Source organism: Salvelinus fontinalis, chromosome 17 (genome assembly GCF_029448725.1).
Source record: "Salvelinus fontinalis isolate EN_2023a chromosome 17, ASM2944872v1, whole genome shotgun sequence".
NCBI lineage: Eukaryota > Metazoa > Chordata > Actinopteri > Salmoniformes > Salmonidae > Salvelinus > Salvelinus fontinalis.
In genome coordinates, this window is record NC_074681.1 from 42,205,276 (window position 1) to 42,219,656 (window position 14,381).

General features: G+C 45.3%; 1 protein-coding gene across 1 annotated transcript in view; it reads right to left on the reverse strand.

Moving 5' to 3' along the window:
* Positions 1-10,053: 10,053 nt before the first annotated feature.
* LOC129814424 (collagen alpha-3(IV) chain-like) overlaps positions 10,054-14,381 on the reverse strand; it is a 57,764-nt gene continuing 53,436 nt past the window's right edge. Inside the window, exons 49-52 of the mRNA XM_055867532.1 lie at positions 13,483-13,660; positions 13,168-13,282; positions 12,240-12,412; positions 10,054-11,637 (exon numbers count right to left, since the gene is read on the reverse strand). Coding sequence (XP_055723507.1) covers positions 11,556-11,637; positions 12,240-12,412; positions 13,168-13,282; positions 13,483-13,660 — 548 coding nt within the window. The 3' untranslated portion in view covers positions 10,054-11,555. The remainder of the gene's footprint in view (positions 11,638-12,239; positions 12,413-13,167; positions 13,283-13,482; positions 13,661-14,381) is intronic.

Sequence of the window (14,381 nt, forward strand, 5' to 3'; positions counted from 1 at the left end):
AACAGTGGGTTAACTGCCTTGCTCAGGGGCAGAACGACAGATGTTTACCTTATCAGCTCGGGGATTCGATCCAGCAACCTTTCGGTTACTGACCCAACGCTCGAACCACTAGGCTACCTGCCGTAGGATGGCAGGGGTGATTAAGGCTAGTAAAGATACGTGTGGAGGCTGATTATTATTTCTATATTTTTCTCTGCGTTGTTGGAAAGGGCATGTAAGTAAGAGTTTCATGTTAGTCTACCAGTTATTTACGACGCGTGTGACACATTCACATTTTTTTTGATTAGCAATGAGTTATAACTGATGCTTGTTGAGGAGCTGTGTTCAAGGCAACTAATAGTTAGTGTTGCGTTCAAGTCTGGTCCCCTCTCCTGAATTTTTGTTCATTCTTCACACCGTTAACATTTTGTGGGGAAAATATTGTCAACCACTATCATTCCACCATTACTGTAGATATACTAAGGACATTTTCTGAAATTACAATGCACAATTATTGCATATAGCTTCTTTAAAGCAGTGTGTGTTAAATATGCTGGGGCTTTGTTATCCACCGTGGTATAGGGATTTTCAAGATATTGACCACAGCCATTGCAATGGTTGAGTGAGTTAAAGTGTTCTACCATAGAGGGCCAATACTGCTCGTCTGATGATAGTGTGACCTAATGACTTCTTTTCTACTGAATAAAGGAGAAAAGAGACGATGGAATCGTCACAGACAGTTCAACACACTAGAAGTTGATAGAATGAAAAGTGGCACATAATACAACAGTATATTTTCTCCTACCACGCACCATTGGTTCAGGTTGCCTGTGGAATTAGCTGTTTAAAATGTGCAGCTACCCGGCCGGCATTGACACGCATAAATACAGACACACAGACCTACACACTCACACACAGGCGCATGCACACCTAGGCAGGTGCGCACACACAAACATACACTGATTTTTAAGAAAGTTACTCTGCTATGTCGTTGCTGTCGGACCTTTCTGGACCTTTCTATTGGCCTTCAGCTCTTTGGACAGCTACAGTATGTTGCTTGTCTTGTTAATGAGGAAATGAAGGGATGCTTGTTATAAGGATTCTGGCTGTGGAATTTAACCAACCAATAATGTCACAACAGGACATTTCAGGAACAGGATGTCGGCAGTTTGGTCTAAAATAAGTGGTCATTTAGTATGTTACGCCTCATAAAACCGTGGAGTATAATTCAAGTGTGTAAAAACAAAACAATATAGGAGTTAATGTAGACAGACGTACAGCAGCATGTGGATGTTCCCAGTACCGGCTACAGTCTGCATTGAACAGTGCACAAATTCACAACATCATTTGTCATTTACAAATTGCTCCTATGTCCTGTCAAGACCTGAGGGGTATTCTACGAAGCAAGCTAGAGCTACTCCGGGTTTTTAAAAGCCAACCAGCTTGCCTGTCACTAGCCGGCTACCACCCGGTTACCCAACCCTGCAAGTTAGAGGCTGCTGCCCTATGTACAGTACATAGACATGGAATCACTGGTCACTTTAATATACACTGCTCAAAAAAATAAAGGGAACACTTAAACAACACAATGTAACTCCAAGTCAATCGCACTTCTGTGAAATCAAACTGTCCACTTAGGAAGCAACACTGATTGACAATAAATTTCACATGCTGTTGTGCAAATGGAATTGACAAAAGGTGGAAATTATAGGCAATTAGCAAGACACCCCCAATAAAGGTGTGATTCTGCAGGTGGTGACCACAGACCACTTCTCAGTTCCTATGCTTCCTGGCTGATGTTTTGGTCACTTTTGAATGCTGGCAGTACTTTCACTCTAGTGGTAGCATGAGACGGAGTCTACAACCCACACAAGTGGCTCAGGTAGTGCAGCTCATCCAGGATGGCACATCAATGCGAGCTGTGGCAAGAAGGTTTGCTGTGTCTGTCAGCGTAGTGTCCAGAGCATGGAGGCGCTACCAGGAGACAAGCCAGTACATCAGGAGACGTGGAGGAGGCCGTAGGAGGGCAACAACCCAGCAGCAGGACCGCTACCTCCGCCTTTGTGCAAGGAGGAGCACTGCCAGAGCCCTGCAAAATAACCTCCAGCAGGCCACAAATGTACATGTGTCTGCTCAAACGGTCAGAAGTTACATTGTGTTGTTTAAGTGTTCCCTTTATTTTTTTGAGCAGTGTATTTTATCAGGTCGTCCCAGTGTATTTCCTGTTTTTCCCTGCTCTCTAGTTTTTGTTTCTAGCCTTTCCGTTTCTGATCTTTCTGCTTGACCTGACCCTGAGCCTGCATGCCGTTCTGTACCTGCCTGATTCTGACCTGGTTACAAAACTCTGCCTGCCCTCGACCTGCCCTTTGCCTGCCCCCGTGTCATAATACATTCTGAGAATTGAACCATCCGCCTGCTGGGTCTGCATCTGGGTCATATCCTGAGTCGTGATAGTACGAACTGGCCATGACTGACCCAGCAGACTCGGACCAGCTCCGTAACGCTGTCTCCGTCCAAGGAGTCTTATTGAAAGACTCCAGACCTTAAAGGAATGCGATGACCACGCTTTCACTGCGTTCATGGAGCAATTCCGTGAGTTATCTACTAAGGATCAAGCCACAGCAGTAACCCCCAGACTGTCAGTTACCCTGCTACCAGCGTCGTGTCTTCCCAATCTACCCTGGCTTCCTGAGAACGCCGCTTACCTCCTCCGGAGCGCTACGCTGGAGATCCAGGATCCTGCCGGGTGTTTCTTTCCCAGTGTTCTCTTATCTTTGAGCAGCAGCCCTCTTCGTTTACCTCGGATCGCTCGAGGATAGCGTACTTGACAATACTGATGTCTGGGAGGGCTCGCGCCTGCACTACAGCGGTGTGGGAGCAACAATCCATTGTTTGCCTCAGACTGGAGGAGTTTGTGGTGGAGGTAAGAAAGGTGTTCGATTCTCCGTTGTCCAGGAGAGAGGCTGCTCATAAGCTACTGAAACTGCGTCAAGACTTCCGTAGTGTGACAGAGTAGATTTGCCTGGAACCCTGGAGCTCTGTTCGACACGTTCCTTCATGGATTATCGGAGGTGGTTAAAGACGAGCTAATGCCGAGCCCATGGATCTCGACTCTCCCATAGCCTTGACCATTCCGACCGATGAGCGGCTACAGAAACGTAGGAGGGAGAGAAGGTCTGCTCCCGGTCACACTCGCTTGTCCACGGCGCTCACCTTGCCTCCAAGGATTTCTGGAAGTCCCCGGGAGAAGCCGATGTCACCTGAGTTCCCTCGAGAATTCCCGAAGGCTGTCGACTCACTTCCTCCATAGCCCATGCAACTGGGCAGGGCCAGATTGTCTCCTGCTCAACACTTATGCAGACTGAGCACCAAGAGCTGTCTGTATTGTGGAACATCGGGACATTACATATCTACCTGTCAATTAAAAGACCAGGCTCATCAAGTAGGTACAAGTACGCTGGTGAGCCGTACTGGGAGTTCCCCATTACTTGTACCCCCATGCCATCCTGTTGTGGGGTGAACTGTCCAAATCTCTCCAGGTGCTCATTGACTCTGGAGCCGATGAGAGCTTTATGGACGCTACCTTGGTGTCAGAGCTGGGAATCCCCACACAACCCCTCGCCATTCCCATGGACATTAAAGTGCTGGATGGGCGCTCTATTGGCAGAGTCACCCACAATATGTTTCCCATTAACCTGAGAGTGTCAGGTAATGAGCAGTTCCTGCTCATTGAATCCCCTCATGCACCCGTGGTTTTGGGGGTTTCATGGCTCCAGAGGCACAATCCTCTGACCGACTGGGCTACTGGTTCTATCATGGGTTGGAGCCCGTTCTGCCATGCGCATTGCCTGAAGTCCTCGCAGCCTGCCCCAGGACATCTTCCTGCGAGCTTAGGAGAAGCCACCAATCTCTCCGCCATTACCACGGACCACAAGGACTACCGGGAGGTTTCAACAAGGCCTGCGCTACATTTCTCCCTCCGCATTAACCCTACGACTGTGCCAATGACCTTCTCCCGGGGGACAGCTTTATTCCCTGTCGGGTCCGGCGATCAAGAACATTGAAAGGTACATTGAGGACTCTCTTGCTGCAGGGAATAATCGTCAATCTGCCTCCCCTGCCCGTATATCGACTAAAGGGCCCTTAATGACATCATGGTTAAAAAACGTTACCCTGTACCACTCATCTCCTCGGCTTTCAAGCCTCTCCAGGGGGTGACGATCTTCTCCAAGTTGGACCTTCGCAACGCCTACCATCTGGTTCAGATACGGGAAGGAGACGAATGGAAGACAGCTTTTAACACGGCTAGCAGGCACGACACACATAACATACACACACATACACATAGATTTTTTCATTTTTCGTTGTAGATATGTGGTAGTGGAGTATAGGCCTGAGGGCACACACTTAGTGTGTTGTGAATTCTGTAATGAATGTATTGTATTGTTTTTAAAATTGGATAGCTGCCTTAATTTTGCCGGACCCCAGAAAGAGTAGCTGGTGCCTTGGCAGCAGCTAATGGGGATCCATAATAAATACAAATACGAGTACCTTGTTATGCCATTTGGACTGACCAATGATCCCACAGTGTTCCAGGCCCTGATCAACGACGTGCTTCATGACATGTTGAACCGTCAACGACGTGCTCCATGACATGTTGAAGTGGTTCGTGTTTGTCTACCTTGACGACATCTTTGTTTTTCCCCCATTCAGCTCAAAAACACGTCATTCACGTATAACAGGTCTTTCAGCGTCTTCTGGAGAAACAGCTTTTTGTTAAAGCAGAAAAGCGTGAATTCCATTGCTCCACCATCTCCTTCCTAGGGTACGTCATTGCTGCTGGAAATATTCAGATGGACTCTGACAAGGTGAGAGCGGTGGTGGATTGGCCTCAACCCACATCCAGTGTGCAGCTGCAACGTTTCCTGGGGTTTGCTCATTTCTACCACCGCTTCATCCGGGGTTACAGCACCCTGGCTTTCCCCCTCTCAGCACTCACCTCTCCCAAGGTTTCGTTCACATGGTCTCCAGCAGCTGACCGGGTGTTCTCGGACCTCAAGCATCGGTTCACTACAGCTCCCATCTTAATCCATCCGGACCCATCCCGTCAGTTCGTGGTGGAGGTCGATGCCTCGGACATCTAAGTGGGGGCCATCCTGTCCCAGCGTTCTGTCCAGGAACAAAATCTGCATCCCTGCGCTTTGCTTTCCCATCGCCTTAACCCCGCTGAGAGGAACTACGATGTGGAAAATCGAAAACTCCTCATGGTGAAGATGGCGTTGGAGGAGTGGAGGCACTGGTTAGAGGGGGCGGAACATCCATTCATAATGTGGACTGATCACAAGAACCTGGAATATCTCCGCACCGCCAAGCGCCTCAACTCTAGGAAAGCTTGATGAGCCCTGCTATTCACTCGGTTCAACTTTACCACCTACTACCGTCCAGGGTCCAAGAATGGGAAGCCTGATGCGCTCTCAAGCCTCTATAGCCCCGAAAACCGTCGGATCCCCGAGACCATCCTCCCTATCTCTTGTCTAGCAGCCACAATCTGGGGTATAGAGAACCAGGTCCGTGAGGCCCGGCTAACCGGATGTTTGTCCTGGACTCTGCCCGTTCCTCGGTCCTGGAATGGGCTCCTTCCTCTAGACTGGCCTGCCATCCTGGCTCCCGTCGAACCCTGGCCTTTGTACGACAACACCTGCACTGTGTGTGCTCAGAATAAGACCCCGCGGCAAGCTCCAGCTGGCCTCCTTCAACCACTCCCTGTTCCTCACTGCCCCTGGTACCGTCTATCCCTGGACTTCGTCACTGGTCTCCCTCCATCAGATGGTAACACAACTATCCTTACGCCCATTTCATTCCCCTTACCAAGTTCTATGCCAGGCAAAATCGTGCCTCATTAGCTCATTGTTATGGATTGTGTCCAATTATTGTGTCCAAATAAATGTCACCAGAAAACAGCTTAAACAAATGCAAATGCAGCTACTGTTGTTACTCTGGCTGCACTGTTTGACGTCGACTGTAAATTACCCTTAGTTGACTAGCTAGCAAGCAAGCAAGGGATAACAACATTGACAGCCTGTACGGCAATGGAACATTTAGAATGAACGACTGGGTCGCGTCCATAGATACAGAACAAAAAGACTGAATGACTGGGTCCCGTCTCTAGCAACAAACTGATAGAACGAACGATCAACCGGCTTGGGTAGCAACCCTAGATTTGTGTCGGGACTTCGTCTCGGGCCAAATACTCGTGCCAATGTATTCTCCAAACACCGGCTTCTCGGGCATTTTCACTTCATTGTGTTGACAGCTGGGCTGACCGAAGGCCTGGCATTCAACTCACAGTCGTTGATATCATTTCCACGGTAACATGCCTTTACATGACGTGATAAAACTTTGAGTTGCAAGCTACTTTGGTAGCAAGGTGTTTTAGAACTAGTGTCTCATGAAACACATTCCAGACAGTGATACGTCTTGCTAAATTGGCATAACTGTGATATGACAGAGAAATATCAGCTAGCTAGATAAATACATCAAATCAAATCCAATCAAATTGTATTTGTCACATGCGCACGAAAACAATCTTACCGTGAATTGCTTACTTACAAGCCCTTAACTTTATTTCTTGAACTGTCACGCCCTGACCATAGAGGGCTGTTTATTCTCTATGTTGGTTGGGGCGTGACAGTGTCTAGGGTGGGTCATCTAGTTCAATTGTATTTCTATGGTGGCCTGATATGGTTCCCAATCAGAGGCAGCTGGTTATCGTTGTCTCTGATTGGGGATCATATTTAGGTAGCTATTTCCTCATTGTGTTTCGTGGGATCTTGTCTACAGATAGTTGCCGGTGTGCACACCAGTAGCGTCACGTTTCGTTTGTTCTTGTGCTTTATTGTTTTGTTTGGTGAGTTTCAATTTATTTAAATATGTGGAACTCTACGCATGCTGCGCCTTGGTCCAATCATTACGGCGATCGTGACATGAACTGCATTGTTGGTTAACAATTGTAAAAAAAAATCTAATATAAGTAACAAAATAAAATAACAATAACGAGGCTGTATAATTCTGTTGTTTTTCTGTTTTAAAAAGTGTGACTTTGAGAACAAAACCAGAAAAAATGTAAACCTGTGAATTTCGGGCTCAGTTGACAGACGAATTTATCTGTTTCAATAGTAGGCCTAATATTAGCCTACTTGCACAGTACATCTTGGGTTAGCCTGAATGTGAAAGACCAAGATAGGATTGATATAACTTTTCACACAAGGGCGGTTTTCCTTTGCCGGGTGGCCTGTTTGGAAACGTTTTGGCAAAATTAGTGTATACCCACTTCTCTAAGCTATGCTGATGACGCTTAGCTGTATGTCTCCACAAACACTGACACTGCCAATGCTACTGCACTCCTGGTCAGCTGCCTGCAGGACATCAAAGTGTGGAGGCACTTGAGTTTCCTGCAGTTAAACTGCAAAGACAGAGGTCGTCCTGATTGTCAGTCGCACCAGAATAACTAAAACAGCTACAGCCTCTATATGGGCGTGTCAAGGTCCTCCCCTGAGGTTCGCAACCTGGCTGTGATATTTGACAGTCAGCTCTCGTTTGTGGCCCACATCAAGAGTGTGACCAATGTCTAATTTTTCCATCTACGTAACATTCCCAGGTTACGGTCTATGCCATCACAACTGCAGCTGAGCGACTCAATCACGCCTTAATTTCATTCCGTCTGGACTATTGTAACACCCTTTTATGGTGGCGCATCTGTCAAGTGCCGAAACAGGCTACAATATGTCCAGAACTCTGTTGCATGTGACCTCACTCACACGTCCCCCGCGAGCACATCACTCCAGTGCTGTTCAACATCCGCAGGCTCCCCATATGCTCACCCATCACCTACAATAACTCCTGGTTCACACCTAACAAGCTATCCACAACTCTGGACCCAAGTACCTGTCTGACCTCCTTCTACCCTCCTGCCCAGCACCGCACCCTTCGCTCCTCTAGGTCTGTCTCCCTACAGCAGCCCCGCAGCAGGCTAAAAACTATGGGTGGCAGAGCTTTCAGTTGCACGGCTCCGCGGCTGTCGAACGCACTTCCAGATACTATTAGGGCTGCAGAGTCTGTGTTCTCCTTTAAGGCATAGCTCAAGACCGTGCTGTTCAGAAACGCTTTCAATGACCTATGCTAATTCTGTTCTCCAGTCCACCCGGATCTGACGACGCCTGTATATATTACTTTGTTGTCTGTGTTCTATGTTCTGTGTTTCTGATTGTTTTAATTATTATTAAGAATTATTATTATAAAAATATATATATATATAATTATTATTCAAATAAATGAGTGCCTTGGGTGTGAGAAAAGCGCTTATCAAATTAAATGAATTATTATTGCCAACTGCTGTGATTGGCCATGAAGATTATTGAAGATGATCCTGCAGCCTCGGATCAAAGTCATTCCACAGTGGTGAATGGGCTTCAGTGGGCCTTGGGGGCCTATTGACCTACTCATAAATACTACTGTACCCTGACAGCATGACAAGGAGAGAAAAGACATTACAAGGAGAGACGTTACACAACAACACCAAGTAAGCAGAGATGGGTTAGGGCTTATATTTGTATTGCATTTAGACCAAAGACCTAAATCCAGGAAATGTACAGAAATCGATCTCCAAGTGAATGTTTATTTGGCATCATGCAACCACTGTAATAAGAAATGGTGTAAATGCAAAAACCCCATGTTTTTTGTGAGAGCACCTTTGTTGAAGCGCATAACTAAGACACATTATCAAACATGCTTGATGAAATGACAAAAGACCTGAAAAACCATATATACATTTCAATTTAAACTAACCAAACACAAAATATGCTAGATACACACACAATAGAGTTTCATAACACTCGGGGCTCAGTCCTGAAGACCAAGGGCTAAGGGGTTTGTGGGTCCAAGAAAAAAATAGACTTTTCTAAAATAAAATAATCTCCTGCAATTCTATGTCATTTTACATGACTGGAAACAATACTCTTTTTTTTATACCACACAAATGACAAGCCACTCTGCCATTGACATACTGAGATCAATTAAACAAACGACCCATGTCTTCAACGCAACCAATATCATAGACCAATGAAAATCCTTTTAGATCAAAACACGTTGTTTAGAATATCTACCTCAGTGCCATTGCTGAACTTATGTAGATATTCTAAACAACGAGTTTGGTTAAACTTTCAAGCGTAACCGATCCATGTAGAATGAACCATCCTTTATATTTGAAGCTTTGGCTGTGTTTGCTTTAGGATGTACGGTATGTAACAAAGCAGTTGTACACGAGAGGGCTTGTTAAACAACGTTTGTTAGCATGTCTGTGCAGCGGTCATAGGTATAGCACGAGGAGGAGCAGAGTACCATAGATCAGCACAACCTCGAGTGTACAATTGCTTTTCTACAACAGGTTACCAATGAAATAAAACACGTTATTTTTGATGTATTCATAGGCTACTCATTTCGTCCCTCAATGAAAATATAGGCCTAGTCCAGACATCTATAGTTGCAAAACAACTGTGGGAACGCACAAGGCAGGTAAATGGGATTGTAGGGACACCGACAGCAGTTCAACGTCTGGCCCCTGATAAGTAAACAGACACCACCACCGTGATGTTTCCTACTAGTAGCAGGTTCTCGCTCCTGTCTGATCATAGTGAAACCAGCTGGCTCCACTTCGCTGTTATTCACGCGCTCATACAGGAAGCTCTTAGTGATTGCCAGGATGTAGGTGTCCCGGTGGTCATGCAGGTAGCGCAGGTCAGACGTCAGCTCGTCCACTTTCCCCTTCAAGGATTGGGCGTTGATTGGCAGAGTAGTCGGCAAGGGAAGTTTATTCCTCGTGGCTTTCAACCACCACCGCATCCCACCGCATTTCCCTTGTTTGCGTGGTCATAGCTGAGTCTATTTGTGCTTGCAAATATACTTAAACGTATTAGGATCAGTCCGTAGCTCCACCACGTAATTGCTATGATTAAACACTGGCGATCAAGTACAGTTGATTAAAACATCACATGAAAACAATAAAAAGACACCAACAGCTGCGGGTTAGTTACCACTTTATTACTGTACTAAATAAGCAATGTTGTTATGTTTTGTGTACAAACTGAACATGAACAGGAATGACATTTACTCTAACCGGTGGTCTGAAAGACCTACCTGAAAGCCACACTTCAAATAAACCACGGCTTCAATGTTCTGATAGGCTGCCACCTCTACAATATGTTATTAAAAAGGGGGGGGGGGGGGGTGGAGCCCCTCCATCACAAAAAGGTTCCGGTTTGAAAATGTACACAGGTGTTCCTCAAGGAACCTTTTTGAACTGGAAAGGTTCCAACAGTGTGGCAATTTTTAGAACCCCAAAAAGGTTCTTCCGGGCACCTTTACTTCTATGAGTGTATAGCGTCAAAATATGGCTAAAAGTAGAATTTTGATATCAATGATGCATCCATAGCTCTGTCTATTAAATTTGAGAGTGGTTACATTTATCCAGGCACATCCCTCAGCTTTTTACCAAAACAGAGCTGGGGTGACCGCTTTTTTATGGTTTCAATTAAGGACTCTGGCTTTAACGACATACTGTAATTATGTCAGTCTGAATTACATATTTTATGTCAGTCTGAATGACAGTGTTATGAAGTCAAGTATAGTTCCTGTGTCATTAACCACACCAATCAAGCTACTGTCTGAATACCCCCATATGGAGGTAATGAGTAGTCTCTCTGGTCAGCTATGTATGTTGGACTTGGTACCAGACATGGGTTAAAATAGTATTAGACAGTTTCAAAAAACTTAATTGAGCTGGTAAAATCTGGTAAAATCGAACCGATTGAATAGTCCCAAAAGTGCAAACCCTGCCATCTGGCAGTCCAGGCATCCTCTACCACTCAGCTAAAGTATTTTCAAAGAAAACCAATGCCATATGAACCAAGGTCTGTTAGACACCATGTGGTGACATGACGTGGTAGTGTATTACCCTGCATACTGCCTCAGTCAGTGCAAAATGAACCCTTACTTTGATGGGATTTGAACAATGATGGCATAATAGTCATATTGTAATGTCTTTATAACGGGGTGTTCTTTCGGACATACTCCAACCACACAGTCCCTTAGAAACATGGCTGACGGCCGAGGACAAGGTGATCACGCACAAAAACAATTCAAACCGCTCCACATCCGTACCCTTCAAGACCCGGACTGAGGGTAGCACTTTATTTTACAGTACAGAAAAGAAAAGAAAAGAACAAGGTATTGTTATGGCGATTTCACATGAATGACATGTGAATTACTTATTTGGGATTCATTAAAACAAGCACTACTAAGCACCATTCAATACCAGGTAGTTACAAAGGGTGGTGAGTTCTTGAAGAAAATACCAGAAAGTACCTGCTGTTAGCAAATAAACTCCTATTAAATAATAGTGGAAACAGTACCATAAAATGAAGTGCTACCGACCAGTGATCTACACTACCTGTCAGTCAATCTCCTTAGCCCCTCCTCCCGATGGTAATTTACCCAACTCTTGTTCCGGCCCCGGGCAATGTTCAATAGGGTTTCCTGCAGACGCGGCAGCGACTGATGACATTCTCTAGAAGACGCCCCTTCACAGTCTGGGGCACAGGCTTACTGCAGGGGAGGAGATCAAAGAAGACGAGTTTAGTGTGGTTTATAGGTAAGGCCAGACAGAATCTGGAGAGGCAGAATGACCTCAACTACCCTAAAAGTATTAGAATGATCCTAAACACGGTCACAAAACATAAACAACACAATGCTGTACAGGCATTGAGAAGAAAGCATCCCCGTATGTGGCCATAACTATTGATAATTCAAATCAAGCTTTATTTATACAGCGTATTTCAGACATGGAACGCAACACAATCTGCTGCACAGGACAAAAACGAGTGAAAACAGTGAAAATTAAAAACAGAAATATTTACTACACAACAAACATAAGAGGATAAAAAAAAGAAAAGAATAACAGTACAAACTGAACGACTAGAAAGCACTGTACCGAAAAGCAAAGCTTAAAAGGAGCACTTTTAAAGCTTGATCTGAACAGTGTAGTATTGTATGCAGTGAAAAGAAATTGGTGGCTAAACGCTAATCACCATTCGCGGTGAATAAAATAACGCTCCCTATATCTTCTGTGCATTTTTTTTTTTTTTTTTACTACACCACTGATCGTATTGTATAGACACTGAATCGATCTCTGATGTGATGACTCTAACCTGAACATGCGATCCGGGTCGAGCGAGGCCAGCCAGTAGCTGTAGGAGTCTGGGAAGTAGTTGCAGGTTCCCCGGCCGTGGCACTCGATGAAGGGAACCTGGCGGAAGTGTTCCAGGCACGAGCCTGGGGAGACTAGCGCCTGCCCCGAACCCTCAGCACCCGCACCCGTTTGCTGGGAAGAACAGAGAGGAGGAGCAATGGGGTATGGAAACGAGGAGAGGAGGAGAGGAGTATAAAGAACAAGCAGAGATGGGGAGAAAGGGACAGAGGAAAGAGATGACACGATGAAGGGCCGGATGGGGAAGAAGAAGTGAGGAGGAGAGAAGTATAGAGAACAAGCAGAGATGAGGAGAAAGGGACAGAGGAAAGAGATGACACGATGAAGGGCCGGATGGGGAAGAAGAAGTGAGGAGGAGAGAAGTATAGAGAAGGTAAAGTAGAGTAAGTTACACTGAGTTTTGAATTATGTCACCATAGAGTGTGCAACGACATGCTCCTACTATGATGTTTCATTTGCAGCATTATCATTCATAGCATTATCATTCATAGCATTATCATTCAACCACAAATCCAGATGTGCAAAGCTGATACAGACATACCCAAGACGGCTCAAAGCTGTAATCGCCGTCAAAGGTGCTTCTACAAAGTATTGACTCAGGGGTGTGAATATTTATGTAAATGTGTATTTATGTATTTCATTTTCAATAAATGTGCAAACATTTAAAAAAAAAAATATGATTTCACCTTGTCATTATGGGGTTGTGTGTGTAGAGGGGTGAGAGACAAATAGTGATTTAATCTGTTTTGAATTCAGGCTGAAACACAACAAAGTGTTGAATAAGTCAAGTGGTATGGATACTTTCTGAAGGCACTGCAGGTACAGATATCAAACAGTATATCGATATAATATACGAAGCAGATTGTTACCATGACAAAGGAGTATCCAGTCCAGAGGGATTCCCAGTCACGAGGACAGTCTGGGGTCTGGGTGGTCTGGCTGTGGATGGCGATGGCATTGGAGCTGCCCTCACACACTGAACACCTAAATCACACACCACCAACAAGTGTAGCGTAGCGTCATTTCTGTGCATCATGTTCAAATGTATTCCAAAATAAAGAGTGCAAACTATAGAGACCCTGTATTTTATTAGCCTGCAAGAATGTGTGTGTGTGTAAGCGTGCATGTGTGACTGTGTGCATGTGTGTGTGTGTGTGTCTGTCCCTGCTCCCAGGGCTGTGTACCTGCTGATGTAGCTCCCGATCTCATCTCCTCTGATTAGGTCCATGCTGCGCGGCATGGGCTTCTCCGTCGACAGCCAATAGGAGTAGTCGTTGCGGGCGGCGTAGCGACAGGTGTTGTCCGTGTCACAGAACAGGAAGGGCATGGTGGAGAAACGAGGTAGGCAGCTGCCCATGGAGCCTGGGGGGGGGGGGGGGGGGGGGGGGGCAGTGGTGAGGTCGTCAAAGAGAGACAATGTCAAATGAACAGGAAGAGCAAGAGTGCCGAGTTAACACAATTTTTAGAAACTCATTTGCTCAATCCCAAATCGAACTGTACCCTCTAGATCTGAGAGGATTGGATGCGTTAGGTATTAACCAATATGCTATTTTACACACTCCACCTTTTGATATGCTTTGTAAGAATTTCACCATATTGATAACTTACACCTATTCATGGTTTGCATGTTTTATCACAATATTGTTCTGAACTTTCGTTTCAGACTGATGCCCGACTGAGCATCCTACTCAATGCATCGTCTATGAGCGCTAATGAAGATTTCATCAGAATCTTGGCTTGGAAATACAATGAGATTCAAAAGGAGGCAAAAAAATGAGTAGGAAAACTTTTGTCATCCCTAGTATAGCCTTTTTTTTTTTCTTTTTTTTTTTACAAACTTTCCTAGCTAATGACAACATTGTCATCTGTCTAAAGTCAATTTGACAACATGATAACGCTGCGTCCTACTAAAATATTTGACTACTTTCGCAATGTCATTGTATTTCCAGGCACCATAGTGTAATTTAGACACACCGCCCAGAATGACTGGGCTTATCGTGACTTTAGAGTGCCACTGTTGTGCCGCTGGTAGAGGCCAGCTTGAGAACATTCAGACCGACGGCATGACGCGCCCGAGTGACGG